General features: G+C 35.4%; 1 protein-coding gene across 1 annotated transcript in view; it reads left to right on the forward strand.

The window, feature by feature from the left end:
• ttc8 (tetratricopeptide repeat domain 8) overlaps positions 1 to 16,339 on the forward strand; it is a 64,611-nt gene that overhangs the window by 29,323 nt on the left and 18,949 nt on the right. Inside the window, exons 3-12 of the mRNA XM_051919890.1 lie at positions 100 to 163; positions 1,655 to 1,814; positions 1,935 to 2,024; positions 3,270 to 3,314; positions 4,863 to 4,948; positions 7,080 to 7,167; positions 8,538 to 8,648; positions 9,552 to 9,691; positions 10,870 to 11,044; positions 12,179 to 12,301. Coding sequence (XP_051775850.1) covers positions 100 to 163; positions 1,655 to 1,814; positions 1,935 to 2,024; positions 3,270 to 3,314; positions 4,863 to 4,948; positions 7,080 to 7,167; positions 8,538 to 8,648; positions 9,552 to 9,691; positions 10,870 to 11,044; positions 12,179 to 12,301 — 1,082 coding nt within the window. The remainder of the gene's footprint in view (positions 1 to 99; positions 164 to 1,654; positions 1,815 to 1,934; positions 2,025 to 3,269; positions 3,315 to 4,862; positions 4,949 to 7,079; positions 7,168 to 8,537; positions 8,649 to 9,551; positions 9,692 to 10,869; positions 11,045 to 12,178; positions 12,302 to 16,339) is intronic.

The raw sequence follows: 16,339 nt of genomic DNA on the forward strand, positions 1-16,339 counted from the left end.
TTTTACATATGACTAAGACTTATTACACAATACTGTGTATGTGAAATATACAGTGTATATATTACAGTATATTAGAACTATTTAATTTCTTCTTTTCAGGCCCTGGTACATCGCTCAAGCTTCCAGGCACTAGTCAGGGAGGTGGTCCAAGTCCTGCAGTCAGGTAGATTAATAATAACATTAGTTAATGCAATGACTGGAAAGAATATCCTAGGGATGCATGTTTTGTGTTTTCTTTATTACACTTACCTTCCGTGCAAACCAGTGGTATTTTTGACATGAGAATTCTGGTGGGGCCATACGATGGGAAGCTGGTACCTGGTCTGTCTCAATTGGCATCACAGTATTGTGATACCCTCTGATACTGTCATTATCTGAGAAACTACAGCTGTACAGATTGAAATACAAGTAAAGTGAGTGCCTTGCAGCCAGCCCACTCATCTGGAAAATCTGTTGACTGTGAATCGACTAAACCAAAAAACCAACACCTCATGTTTAGAGTATAAAAACCTTAGACATGAAAAAGTATAGGCCACAATAACTTAAAAGAGTAAACAGACTAAACATCCCTGCACGACTAAAACTGCACACTGAATATCCGGTATCAGCGCTAACGACTGCGTGGCCAGGTGTTGAAAGTGAAAAGACGATTTTCTCCATGCCTATTCTTTCTACAACAAGGTTCTGTGCTTCTTCAAAATAGGAGTATCATACTGCTAGTTTCTTTTCCACAAACTCAATGGAACACACATAGGCTTCTTTGGTGGCTTTTTCAAGTTTAATGGGTCCTTCTCTGTGGTAGGCGAAAATCAAGATGTAGGATAATGTCATTCCCAATATTGATCTCCTTACCTTATTTTAAATTATTGTGACCACCTTTAAGGGAGCAAATGATACTGGATTGTTCATACTTCACTAGTGGTCTCAATTGTCATAATCGTGAACCAGAATTGCAAACATGTGATTTAAGAAAAAACAAAAGCAAAAAAAAAAAACAACACATCAACAGGTGGAACTCAGTAGTACAGGCGATGACCTTGAAGCTCCATCTCTAAACTATAATGTTCAGCTTGCACATGCACACCCACACCCAAGGGTATAAAGAACACTGCAGCTTCAATTGGTCCTGCCCCTCGGCCGGAAACAGGCTTAGAGAAGCCAGCACAAAACTGATTTAACATACTAAAAAATAAATATTTTTCTAGATAAATAATTAGATTGAATATATGATAGAAAATTGCATAAAAAAATTGAGGGTTTTTGTACCTATTTTTAATAACATTAGTGAGGGAAGCTTATTACTTATTTTGCACAACATTTTATAGGGCTGTGCCAAACTGTCCATTAATGCAGAAATGTAACTGGTACAGACCTCAATTTTAAAATGCATTTCTGTTCTCAAGATGTCTTTATTAATGATGAATTTATTTTCAAAAGATATTTAATTGAATGAATGGATTAGTTTTTACCACTTAAAAGATTTTCTGCAGATATGTATTTTTGGTTGTTGTGCCTTCTCTAATAAAAGTTGTCATATTAAAATTATCCACAATCTGCATAATTTTTGTGATTATAGAATAAATTGTTTGTACATTATGTTCACCACAACATTTTTAAAGCATGTCTAATGTGTCATATGTTCATATTTTTTCAGACCGGTGACACATGCAGGGAGGCCAATTACTGGATTTGTTCGGCCCAGCACACAATCAGGGAGACCTGGCACCATGGAACAAGCAATCAAGACACCACGGACTGCTCACACTGCAAGACCTGTATCTAGTGCTTCTGGAAGATATGTTAGACTGGGAACGGTACATGATTAAGGCTGTTTTTATTTCTTGTCCTTTAGGAACCTAACAAAAAAATTACCTGCTTTATTCATTTACAAGTATGTTAACAAATGATTTTATATTTTGGGTATTTTTGTAAAGGCTTCCATGCTTACAAGTCCTGATGGTCCCTTCATAAACCTGTCCAGATTGAATCTAGCAAAGTATGCTCAAAAACCAAACTTATCAAAGGTAAGATGTATGTTTATGTGTACTGTATTTTATTTTCAAGAATGGTAAAAACACCAAAATATTTTCAGGAACAGATCATTCTGTTTCTGTAGTTCATTTGGCTAGCTGATGGCAAAGTTATTTTAGCATCCCCTTTATTCAATTCTTTATGTTGCAATGTATCCACTTTTAAAAATTAACATGGTTAGTTACATTTTTACCACTGCACCATTAGTTTCCTTCCAGAACAAACTTTCTTTTATTTTGTTGAAATTAAAGTTCACTATTCACTTTTTCAGTGTTGCACATTACATTTTTTTTTCTGAAAGACTGAATTAGATCCTGAGAAAGTCATACACATTCATACTTTTTCAATTATTTTAGCTCTTCCTACTACAATATTCTTAGGTGGCAGTATGATTAGGGCATTCTCTATTATCTGTTTTTGTGCAGCACTGTGACAGCCAGGTTTGTGAAGTAGTTAAAAGATATAATTGCAGCAGTTTTCAAGGCACATTTGTTCTTAGTGATCTGTCGCAGGATGCACACTAACAAGTTCAAGCTCACTTTCACATCTGAACTTTCATGAGAGTTAAAATGCATAAAGTAATACTGAAGTCGTCTCCCACCAGAATCTGGCACTATCTCTTTCACCTCGAAGGGGACAGCCCCATGAACCAGGATTCCCATTTCTCGAGCCCTACCACTATGTGCTCAACCTAATTATATATTTTTAAAACCTTTCTGTGTCTCCACTAAATTTGAATACTCTGTGTTTTATGCCAGATTCTTATAACAACTGGCTTCTGTCTTTCTGTACATTCCTTACTTTTCCTAAGTTGTTGTTCATTACTTAAAGCATTCTGCTGTGCCAGTACTATTGGTGCCTTTTGAAGATCTGATGTAAGTCGAAATGTAGTTGTCTCCATTCAAGACTAAAGAGGTTCAGTTGCCTTATCCAGTTTAAATAAGACATGCTGTTTGGTCTAGCATGCAAATAGTTCGTTTTCCCTGCATATGTCTTTTTAGATGGATAGATAAAGAGATAGACAGTGTTTTATTGCTCCCTGAGAGTAACTTTGCATGCCCCTAGGATATTATAGCATTTGAGCACAGCTTCCTTTATGTAAACGTTTTTAACCACATAACCAAGTATTTGTTTTAGTTTATTCACCTTTCTTATTTCTGTGCATTGCCTATTGGAAAAAATTGTTATATACTGTATGTATACGTAAACCTTTTAATCCTTTTTGTGTTTTTTTAAAGGCTTTGTTTGAATATATCTTTCATCATGAAAATGATGTTAAAAATGTAAGTCATGATTCTTTTCCATGCTTTACTGTAAGTAATGTTTTATTGTATGCTTGGTTTTCTTTTTGCATTCTTTTTATACTAAGCATAATTGTCCTATTTTACTGTGCCAAGGAATTTTAAACTAAGGAAGTGTTAGTTACAAATAAACTTTGAAGTGAAACTTCTGGAAAGTGGCAAAATACCACCTTTGAAAGTAGAATGTCACATATCCTTGAAGATAGTATTTTCTATTTTCTAGAAATGTGAAAACATGAAAAGATCTGAGAACACATAATCCTTTTACTTAAAAGGAATTTTATTCTAAAATATCAGACATTAGTAAAGTAATATATATGGGGATAGGTGCAATCATTAGGAATTTCATAGATCAGGGTCTTAGCCCCCTCTATGATATTTGCAAGTCTTACTTGAATTAAATTATTAAAGAGCAGGGGAGGTCCCTTGAAGCTTTACAATCGTCTACACAATGTATAAAATGGAAGAGCTTCCCCCTTGAAGTTTCATAATTGGCTACTCTACATGTAAAATTAAAGAGTGGGCAATGTCATCCATGGCCTTTCGCACTGTGATTGAGGTTATATCAAATAGGATAGACAAAAAGACAGGGAGCTTAAAGATATTATTCTTGTACATTCGTTAAAACAGATCAGGGGCTAAAGCCTCTGATGCCTCACCAAAAATGTCTGTTATTTGGAGATAATGACACTTTGGGCTCTTCTAAAAATATCAGAAGATATCTTTTAATTGAAAATAACATAGTGGTGTACTATTTTAACTGGAGGTGATTTGTTGGGAAATTTTAAAAATGTGTAAAAAGTCCCCAATTGTATAGCTAATTTATGTAGAATTACAATACTTTATGGACAGTTTGACGACTACAGGAAAAATATGAAAAGGTTAAATATATCTTAAATCTATGAAATGCAATGGGGGAAAAGTCATATACATGAATTAGTGTATTAGGTTACATGAGAAAAGGTACCTTAGGTTAGATTCAGGCAAAAACAATCCAAAAAAATGTACACCTGGTACAACATTCAGGTATGTTTAAGGACATACATTCATTGACAGACTCAAGTGTTGTAAAAATTCTATCAATTGATATGTTATTGTTAGTTGTTGCTTGTGAAGGTTCTATTGTTAAATGTAGTTCATATTTTTTAAACATGAAATTTTTAATGATCTACCTGATCTGTCTTGAGTTGCAGTTGTGGACTGGAGTGTCAGGGGCTTTAAGCAAGTTTGATAGTGTTTGTGGTCCAAAGATGATTTAGAGCTTAATACCCTTTTACAGTATTAGCTGGTTATATTACTATTTTTAGTAAAATACTAAAACATATCATAATGTTAAGCCATTTTTCTTTAATTTGCTTTAATGTTTCTTTAGTCTGAGTATTTATTAATTTTTTGTCAAAACATGAAGAGGATTCAGCAGGCTGTCTTCTAAGGCACATGGCTCAAAGTATAATATATGAAAATAGGAGTAGAAATGTGAAAATATTAAAATCACATTAAAATTTTTTTTTAATTTTATATAAAAATTAGGCACTGGAGCTTGCAGCCCTGTCTACTGAGCATGCACAGTTCAAAGACTGGTGGTGGAAGGTACAGCTTGGCAAATGTTACTACAGGTAATTCATCATTTTCAGATTTTATGACTTTTATGTATTTGAACTTTCTGTAAAATGCAATACTGAGCAAATAGTTATGATCTCTAAATAGCAATGTAGATGTTTATTTGTTTGGGAACATATGTGTTACTGTACTATAGATGGGTGGTGTTAGTACTGAATGTCTACAGTGACTACACAATGTAGTTGTAGTTATCCTCATAATGACTGACTAATTCAAGCTTGGAGAAGAAGAATTTAGTTAGTTTTATTTTTTTCCCAGATTTGCTCTGAGGAGCAGCATGCTTTTCACAAGATTTATGTTGTTTTCAAGCATTTAAAATTATATGACTACACTTGATGTTTTAAATTGCTTATCTTTTATCTTAGAAGTAATATATTGGTTTTTGATAAAGAGGTATAGTTAGGAATAACAACTGTGTGTTGCTCCAAAGAAGAGCACACTGTTATTTTTGTTTCTAGTAAAAACATACACACAAAAGCATGATCACCTCACATATACAGAGTAAACTTATGTAAATGCATTTTCTAGAAAGCAATGTAAATGAATGCTGCTAAAGAATTTTAAAGAAAAAAATATAAGCTAAAATCCATTTTAGGATCCATTTACTATAAGAACACAGAAAAAATAATTAAAATAACTGAGACTTATATTTTATTATTTTTGTTTATTAATTAAGTCACTGATTAGGACTGGTTGCTAGAAAAACCAGCAGCCACCATTAGACTTCAAGACTTTAGTTCTCGGCCCATATTTCATTATTATTACCTAGAAAATTTGTACAATGAAAAGCGCAAACATTTACCAGAATGGTTATGTACAGTATACTGTTTCTAATGCCAAATGAGTACTTTCACTTTCTAGGAGTATTTCCAGGCTGGAATTTTTTTTTTAAAGTAATAAAAAAAAAAGATGTAGCCACACCTGTCTTACTTGGCCTGGCTAACAACAAATCTATTGAACATCCGTTTTAAGTAATGAATTTCTAAGAATAACTAGGAAGAGAGGACAAATGCATTTGTAAGTTATTGACATGCATCAAAGTACATTATAAGAAGAAGTAAATTCTAAAATAAATTGGTAAAAAAAAGATATAAAAAGCCTGATAAACTTTTACAGAGATATTAGAAATAATAACTCTTTTAACTACTTTTTGTCAAAACAATTTTAAAGTATTATCAAATTTAGGTTAGAGGTAAATATATGGTACAGTATATGGTACCAAAACATATATCATTAAAAGTATATAGAGTAATGCTTAATAATATCCCTACTTATACAGCATCAATTTTTGTTTCAGTAGTGATCTTTGTATTGTCTAGTATTGCAATTGAATAAAAAGAGAAGCTAAGTTGTACATTCATTGTGTATTTTGCCCACTCACCTATCTCCAAATACCCACTAAAGGTCTCTGCTACCCATAGTATTTTTATGTATCTGATAGTGATTCTCTGCTCCAGCTAAGTTTCTTAGTTTACTTATTAGTGGTAGAGAAAAGCAAAGCAAAATGACACCTTTTATTGGCTAACTAAAAAGATTACAATATGCAAGCTTTCGAGGCAACTCAGGCCCCTTCTTCAGGCAAGATGTAATCAATGTAATTATTAGTGGTAGCAAGCTAACTTTTTAGTTTTACCTCAGTGTTATTTCTGAATTTTCCTACATTAACTTCTGCTGTCAGAAACGTCCTACAAAATCCAAAATTTCCCTGTGATCTACACTGACCCCTGGAACAAATATGTCTTTAAGCATTTTCTTTAAATAGAGAGGTGCCTAAGAATGGTTTGATGAAGTATGCCCGCAGCAAAATGTTCACACTGGTTATTTGTTGGACTTACAACAAGAATAATGCACCTTTTATAGTTTTCTCCATGTCAGGACTTGATGTGATCAGTGCCTCTTTTCCCACTGCTGAAAGAGCAAGATCTCCAAATGTCAGAGTTTTCTGCCTTTTAAATTGCCTTTTTTCTGTGTTTTATCCTCTTTACCACCACAATGATTCTTTTGCCCTTGGCATCCTAACCAGCCGTACAAACCTGTATTGTTTAATTAATATAGTAAATTTATATTTCAATTAAGTATGTGACTTTTTCGACACTAATTGTTTTTACATTTATTATATCTCCTCAGGCTTGGGTTGCTCCGTGAAGCGGAAAAACAATTTAAATCTGCACTCAAACAACAGGATATGGTTGATACATTTCTTTTTTTGACAAAGGTATTATTTCTGTAAGAACTGAGTGGTTTATCAACCAAGTGAGAAAAAGCCTATTAACAGACATACAGAAATTTAATTTCAATAAAAAAATGGTAAATGAAAATATTTTTGTAATGAGGGATAAATAAATACATGCAGCCTGTAGAATGAATTAGTGGCAATTGGTACGTGTGGAGAGTTTGCATGATAATATTTGACTTTATTTCATAGTACTCTGGTTTTCAATGGTATCCCTAAAAATGTATGCTAAGTTGGTTGGTGACTCTAAATATGACTAGTATGCATGATTATGGGTGTGCGTCAGATACTACAAGTACTGTGATTAGTTTAATTAGGTTCCGGTAATGAATGGTTGCATAAGTACATTCATTCTTTCAATAGATGTACATGCATTACCTTCTTAGTAAACTTCCCTATGATTACAAAAAACATACACTCTAGATCATAACATGTATATATTGCTTTACATTTTTTTTACCTTTTTCTTGTTTGAGGAGTAACCAAAAAAACCTTGGTTAAGTTAAAACTTACCTGTATGAAAAAAAATTCTTATTATTTGGATAATCAACTTGTACATAATATTTCTTCAGCCAAGCAGTAAATCAGTATTTTATACAGCTGCTTTTTTAGTTGGTTTAATTTTAATTCTCTTTTGTAAGGTGTGCTATCTTTTTAATTTCTGTGGATAGTTTCTGTAATAATTGAACTAGGGTCCCTGGTATGGTACTTGACATACATATTACAGATGATGCTATTTGATTTTGCGTTTCACCACATTTACATTCTAAACATTAACTAGTGTAATATTTACAGAAATATTCTCATACTTCCTTATCCAAATCAGGTTCATGGGAGGAGTCTATTTTATCAGTAATAAGAATAAGGCAGAAACCAACTCTGGACAAATGCTAGTCTATTGCAGGGCCCATTCACATGCAAAATCCCACTGGGCCAATTTCAAATTGGCCATCAATGTACTGTGCTTACCTCTGGGGATGAAGGAAGAATACTGAAGTAGTCCGAGAAAAACACATACAGACAGCTCCTTAACATGGGAGTTCAACCGAGGACTTTGAATGTATGAGGCGGCAGTGCTGACCTCTGCTTCATCATACCTCCCTAATGACATTTAACGTTTTTACAATTGTAATACTATTCTTGTATGAGTAATGTTTTAAAAGAGCTTGATACTGACAATCTAATCAGACTTCTTGGAATCCACATAATGCTAAAAATCCACTCTTTTCCTGATCAGAAAATGTGAATTTTTATTTCTGAAATGTATTAAATTAAAATAAATTTTCCTATACTTTTAAGAAGTGTATCAGTGTGTGTGTGTGTTTTTAACATAATGTCATTAATTTCAACAGGTGTACATACGGCTGGACCAGCCATTAGCAGCTTTAAACCTTCTGAAGCAAGGTCTAGATGTCTTTCCAAGAGAAGTTACACTGCTTACAGGAATAGCCAGGATTTATGAGGCATGTTATCCAGCCATAGGCTGTCACTGCTGTTTTCTGTTTGTTCATCAATATATTAGTTTTTGAACATACTGAAACTCATTTTATTTTTTGTTTAACTCATGAATAAATGTTCCTTCCCAAATGCACATTAAAGAACCTGACAATACAAGCTAATATCTAGTCATTTCTACCTCTGCTCTAAGGGTGAGCCTTAATTAGTGATAAGATTCACTAAACATTGTGCATTTGTGTTCCATGCAAACAGATTACAGTCTGTTGCATGGCTGGCTAATATTTAATAACAAACTCATCAGTTATCCATACATTTTATGTTCTCTTTGTCTTCAGCGGTGTTACAGTGTGGTATTTCATTTCATGACATTTCAGTAATCCATTTATTATCCGGTATTTCTTTAATTATTAAACATATATATGTGTTTATAATAGATTTAGAAATCTTACACTGGTAATTTGACAATGCAATTAGAAACGTAAGGCCAAGCATTATAGGTCATTTTCAGCAATATCTAATATGTGAGTACAAAATCTCCCTCTTTTAGTATTGATTTCTTTTAAACTAACTGCTGGTGTCAGAATTATTTGATCCCTATATAACAATGACAATCCATATGAGGAATTCTATTTTACACTTAGTTTACAAATAAATGATTCAGTTGAACTCTTCAATGTTATTTCCAAGAGTCAGTTTAAGAGAATAGACACATTATTACTTGTATAAGTATTGTTAAGTCTTCCAACGTTTTATCAGTAGCTGAAATAATATCAAGCATTTGTTGGACTGTATAACATGTATTATGTTAAATTAGACTTGTTTATCATAAAAATTAGACATAAATGAAGACAGATAATGGGCTTACATAGTTTAGCCAATCTTTTGTTGTACTTTTCATATTTTACCAGGAGATGAATAACATCACCTCTGCCACAGAATATTATAAAGAAGTGCTTAAACAAGATAATACTCATGTTGAAGCAATTGCTTGTATAGGAAGCAATCATTTTTATACAGATCAGCCTGAAATTGCCTTACGGTTTTATAGGTAAGCAAAATGGTTAAAGCTGTTAATGCACTGTGGAATGCCACCTAAGCTGATATATATATTTGGAATTTATGTCTTTATGTATTTGTATGACATGATGTTTATGTTTCTTATTCCATTTTTTTTTTTACATCACAGTGTTTATAATGTTGTACAGTACTCTAGGCTTATTAGTAGAAGAACGCTTAAATTAAAAAAAAAAATACAACAGCATTCAATTTCCTTCAATTGATTCATTCTTATAACTGGTTAAGCAATTAAATACTTTAAGGGAACCAGAGCCTTTCCTAACAGCACTCGGTTCCGGCACGAACCAATTTAGATTTGCTAATAAGCTATATGAACATCACCACTTAGATAGTGACAAACCATGGATTCATGATGTCTATTAGCTGGAAATAGTTAATTCATTCATAAATAAACAAATAAAACATATTTTTTTTGGACAAAAAATACTCTGTTGCCTTTTTGACACTGTCCAGAATGAAAAACTACTCTGTTTAACTGATATTTACAGTACATAACCTAGTGTAAAGTTCAACAAAATTTACAGAACATATTTAAAATTACATTTTGAACATTTTTACTGTACTTGGAAAAATATATAGAATTTGACAAGAAATCATTTGCACAAAACTTCAGTCATTTGTTTAACACGTGCTGCTCTGCCTTGCTTTTATAAAGTGCTATATATTTACTCCAGAAACTGGCAGGTCCAGTTTGTGTCTTAATTTCCCCACTGATTAATTTTCTTACTGGTGTTTGTCTTTTAAGATGAGCACCTGCCTTGCATTTTTTTCTGCAGGGTCAGCTGCCAGCTGTCTATTATTTTCTTGACATAAAATATATAAATGGCAAATGAATATGTAGTGAGATTGGCAAAATATATGCAGGTTCTTTTTTTGTGAAGGCCATATACAGTTTAGATAAAGCCCATTCTAATATTAGTAATATTTTATTCAATTTTTTGGTTGCCTAATTTTTTTTCTTGTTTTTTCTTTCTACTAACAACATTTATTTTTCATTAGGCTGACCTGCTCAGAATTTAAAATAATCTGTATGAATTTCAGTATATGGCAACAGTCCAGGATAGCACTTTGTGGATATTAATTAGTATGACAAATGAAAACTGTCTGTTAGTTCAGTGTAATTAAGCAAATTTCTTTTTTCTGATTCAGACGACTGTTGCAAATGGGAGTTTACAACTGTCAGCTGTACAACAACTTGGGTCTTTGTTGCTTTTATGCCCAGCAGTACGATATGACTTTGAGCTCATTTGAAAGAGCCCTTTCACTAGCAGCAAATGACGAAGAAGTAGCGGATGTTTGGTACAATCTGGGGCATGTGGCAATTGTATGTAATCCAAAAATAAATTGATTTCAATGTGTGGTAATGTTGCATTTTTTATTTATTTAATGAACATGTAAAAAGCTTAATTTTGATGCTTATACTTGAGAATACTTTAAATGATGAAACAAAAAAACAAAAAAAGGAGTGGATTAATAGGAATAATCACTGTAGACAACCATTGTTTAGATTAAGACACAATTTACAGTATAAAATAGTTTAATGACAGTTACAGATTACCATCCACACAAATAAATTTAACATAAATTTGGCATTTATTTGTACTGTATTAGAAGCCTTGTTTGCATATGTAACTAAGTTAAAAGTGCAAGTAATAATCCACAAGAGTTATGTGGACAATAATACGCAAGTAATTAATTATATATATCTAACAAAATGATATCTATTCAGGATAAAATGCATCTAGACACAAACTTGGAAGGGCAGTATGTTAAAGGCATACTTTGTGAGAGAAACTAGCCACATCTTAAATAGTTTCAGTTTTAATTTGTAACAAAGAACACGTCTGAGTCTTACAGCTCTGCTGAATATCATATTTTGTCTCTGATGAATAGTGCAACTAAACTGAACATTAGAGCACAATTGCATTGTGAAACTGTACATTAAATTCTAAACAGCATGTGCCATCTCTGGAAGCCTTTTTCAAAGAATATTTGAAGTTGCTAATTATCAGTTAGATAGTATATTCAAAAGCAGATCTTATGGCTTTGACATTGTGCGTAATGTGACACTGTAATCTCAAAGGGAATAAAGAAACTCTACTTTTCAAACAGTTTATTGTGTGTATGAATCTACATTATTGGTCTCTAATATTTAATTAGTATTTTAGTAAGATGTTTTGATTATTAATTCAGTAGTAATAGGTCATGGTAACAAAGTGTAACTAATTTGTACAGTTATACAGTAAATAATGACCAAACTGTATGTGCATGTAATTTCTTTCCAGTTGTTTGCCCTTCTCTATGGTATAATCTTATTTGCTGCATTACAATTTGAATAAATATTAAAGTATTGCAATACATTTGCTCAAAAGCTGTTTGTTTTAACATTTTACTGAAAGGTGTACCATTACAAATAACTATTCCAATACTTACAATTTTTCCTCATTTTACTTCACAGGGTATTGGAGATTCAAATCTAGCATACCAGTGTTTTAAACTGGCCTTGGCCAACAATAATGACCATGCCGAAGCATATAATAATCTAGCAGTCTTAGAACTACGGAAGGGTCGAATTGAACAGGTGAGATTTTTCAGTGGGTACCTCTATGGAATTTTATGTATGTTCAGGCTTAATTGACAATTCAGTTTTTTTCTTAGTTTTTACTTTATATGAATTCATGTTTGCTTCTTGTTTGACTTCATTCATCAATTTCTTTACTGACATTGCAAAACTCTAGAATTAGCCAACAACTTTAAATTTCATACTCTGCAGCTATTTTAGAAAAATACTGTATGTTCCATGTGAAATATTTAAAAACTATTAAAAGCTATCTACATCCAGGTTAACACTTCCTCACACTCCACATCTTTGGGGGGCAAAGTTGAGGTTTCCCCGTGTGTGTCAACAACTTAAAATTCTTAACATGTCTGGAATATTTATGCAATAAATTACTGAGTAAAGTTGCAGAGACAAAGGCACCTCGGCATTAAGGGCAAGTGGGGACCTGCTCCACCATTTCCCAGCAGATGACACTGTTCTGTAAAGATTAAGTAAACAGTAATCTCCCCTCAGTAAGTAAACATCCATTTCCTCGTTCTGCTTATAGAGGGTAAAGTCGCAAGGCAGCTGGAGCCTATCCTTACTATTTAGTATGATTTTTTTTTTCTTTTCATTATTCAGAATTCATTTTATCATCACTGGTGCTTGTAGCCTAAAAACCCAGCCACAGAGGATGCACAAATCAGTGTATTTCTTTGTGCCGATCCCAATCCCGGATAAATGGGGAGGGTTATGTCAGGAAGGGCATCTGGTGTAAAATTTTGCCAAATCAATATGCGGACAACAATACAAATTGCCATACCGGATCGGTCGAGCCCCAGGTTTAACAATGACCGCCACCAGTACTGTTAGCCAACAGGGTGCTGGCGGAAATTGGGCTACTGTTGGCCAAAGAAGAACAAGAAGGAGAAGAAGAGGGGGGAGACGTGTCCAGAGGCAGGAGGAGAGGAGGAAAGTAAAGAGAGTGGAACTGAGGGTAGGAACTTTGAATGTTGACAGTCTGACTGGTAAGGGGAGAGAGTTAGCAGATATGATGGAGAGAAGGAAGGTTGATATATTGTGCGTGCAAGAGACTAAATGGAAGGGGAGTAAGGCCAGGTGGATCGAAGGTGGATTCAAATTGTTCTATCATGGTGTGGATGGGAGGAGAAATGAGGTAGGAGTTATTCTGAAGGAACAGTATGTCAAGAGTGTTTTAGAGGTGAAAAGAGTGTCAGGCAGTGTAGTGATTATGAAGCTGGAAATTGGAGGTGTGATGATGAATGTTGTTAGTGCATATGCACTGCAAGTTGGGTGTGCAATGGGTGAGAAAGAAGATTTTTGGAGTGAGTTGAATGAAGTGATGAACAGTGTACCCAAGGGACAGAAAGTGGTGATTGGAGCAGATTTCAATTGGCATGTTGGTGAAGGGAACAGAAGAGACGAGGAGGTGATGGGTAGGTATGGTGTCAAGGAGAGGAATGAAGAAGGTCAGAGGATAGTGGATTTTGCCAAAAGGATGAACATGGCTGTGGTGAATACGTATTTTAAGAAGAGGGAGGAACATAGAGTTACGTACAAGAGTGGAGGAAGATGTACACAGATAGATTACATCCTATGCAGAAGAGTTGATCTGAAGGAGATTGAAGACTGCAAAGTGGTGGCAGGGGAAAGTGTAGTTAAGCAGCATAGGATGGTGGTCTGTAGGATGACGTTGGAGATCAGGAAGAGGAAGAGAGTGAGGGCAGAGCCAAGGATCAAATTGCGGAAGCTGAAAAAGGAAGACTGCAAGGTTGAGTTTAGGGAGGAGGTGAGACAGGCACTGGGTGGCAGTGAAGAGTTACCAGACAACTGGGAAACTACAGCAGATGTAGTAAGGGTGACAGCAAGAAGGGTGCTTGGCGTGACATCTGGAAAGTGGAAGGAGGAAAAGGAAACCTGGTGGTGGAATGAGGAAATACAGGAGAGTATACAGAAGAAGAGGATGGCAAAGAAGAAGTGGGATTTTCAGAGAGATGCAGAAAGTAGACAGGAGTACAAGGAGATAAGACACAAGGTGAAGAGAGAGGTGGCAAAGGCTAAAGTAAAAGCGTATGATGAGTTATATGAGAGGTTGGACACTAAGGAGGGAGAAAAGGACCTGTACCGATTGGCTAGAAAGAGGGACCGAGCTGGGAAAGATGTGCAGCAGGTTAGGGTGATAAAGGATAAAGATGGAAATGTACTTGCAAGCAAGGAGAGTGTGTTGAGCAGATGGAAAGAGTACTTTGAGAGGCTGATGAATGAAGAGAACGAGAGAGAGAAGAGGTGATGATGTGGAGATAGTGAATCAGGAAGTGCAGTGGATTAACAAGGAGGAAGTAAGGACAGCTATGAAGAGGATGAAGAATGGAAAGGTCGTTGGTCCAGATGACATACCTATGGAAGCATGGAAGTGTTTAGGAGAGATGGTAGTGGAGTTTTTAACCAGATTGTTTAATTGAATCTTGGAAAGTGAGAGGATGCCTGAGGAGTGGAGAAGAAGTGTACTGGTTGCCGATATTTAAGAATAAGGGGGATGTGCAGGACTGCAGTAACTACAGGGGAATAAAATTGATGAGCCACAGCATGAAGTTATGGGAAAGAGTAGTGGAAGCTAGGTTAAGTGCCTTGAGCATGGGAAAGGCGCTATATAAATAAAATGTATTATTATTATTATTATTAAGAAGTGAGGTGATGATTAGTGAGCAGCAGTATGGTTTCATGCCAAGAAAGAGCACCCCAGATGCAATGTTTGCTCTGAGGATGTTGATGGAGAAGTTTAGAGAAGGCCAGAAAGAGTTGCATTACGTCTTTGTGGACCTGGAGAAAACATATGACAGGGTGCCTCAAGAGGAGATGTGGTGTTGTATGAGGAAGTCGGGAGTGGCAGAGAAGTACATAAGAGTTGTACAGGATATGTACGAGGGAAGTGTGACAGTGGTGAGGTCTGCGGTAGGAGTGACGGATGCATTAAACGTGGAGGTGGGATTACATCAGGGGTCAGCTCTGAGCCCCTTCTTATTTGCAATGGTGATGGACAGGTTGACAGATGAGATTAGACAGGAGTCCCCGTGGACTATGATGTTTGCTGATGACATTGTGATGTGTACCGATAGTAGGGAGCAGGTTAAGGAGACCCTGGAGAGGTGGAGATATGCTCTAGAGAGGAGAGGAATGAAGGTCAGTAGGAACAAGACAGAATACATGTGTGTAAATGAGAGGGAGGTCAGTGGAATGGTGAGGATGCAGGGAGTAGAGTTGGCAAAGGTGGATGAGTTTAAATACTTGGGATCAGCAGTACAGAGTAATGGGGATTGTGGAAGAGAGGTGAAAAAGAGAGTGCAGGCAGGGTGGAATGGATGGAGAAGAGTGTCGAGTAATTTGTGACAGAGGGGTATCAGCAAGAGTGAAAGGGAATGTCTACAGGACGGTAGTGAGACCAGCTATGTTATATGGGTTGCAGACGGTGGCTCTGACAAGAAAGCAGGAGACAGAGCTGGAGGTGGCAAAGTTAAAGATGCTAAGATTTGCACTGGGTGTGACGAGGATGGATAGGATTAGAAATGAATACATTAGAGGGTCAGCTCAGGTTGGACGGTTGGGAGACAAAGTCAGAAAGGCGAGATTGCGTTGGTTTGGACATGTGCAGAGGAGAGATGTTGAGTATATTGGGAGAAGGATGCTAAGGATAGAGCTGCCAGGGAAGAGGAAAAGAGGAAGGCCTAAGCGAAGGTTTATGGATGTGGTGAGAGAAGACATGCAGGTGATGGGTGTAACAGAACAAGATGCAGAGGACAAAGATATGGAAGAAGATGATCCGCTGTGGCAACCCCTAACGGGAGCAGCCGAAAGAAGAAGAAGAAGAAGAAGGTGCTGGTAGCCTAAAGTGTACATTGAGAAATGTAGTGTCTTCCACTCCGTCCTTCACGTAAAGTTTAATGAAGGCTGTTTCTTTCTTAGTTGCCATTCAATGCCACTACCACTGCTACTCTGATCATCCATGGCTCCTTTCATGCAAATGAGTGAACTTCCATAAAGCAGCTAGTTCAAATGGAATTT

The sequence above is a fragment of the Erpetoichthys calabaricus genome, chromosome 16 (genome assembly GCF_900747795.2).
Source record: "Erpetoichthys calabaricus chromosome 16, fErpCal1.3, whole genome shotgun sequence".
Lineage (NCBI taxonomy): Eukaryota > Metazoa > Chordata > Cladistia > Polypteriformes > Polypteridae > Erpetoichthys > Erpetoichthys calabaricus.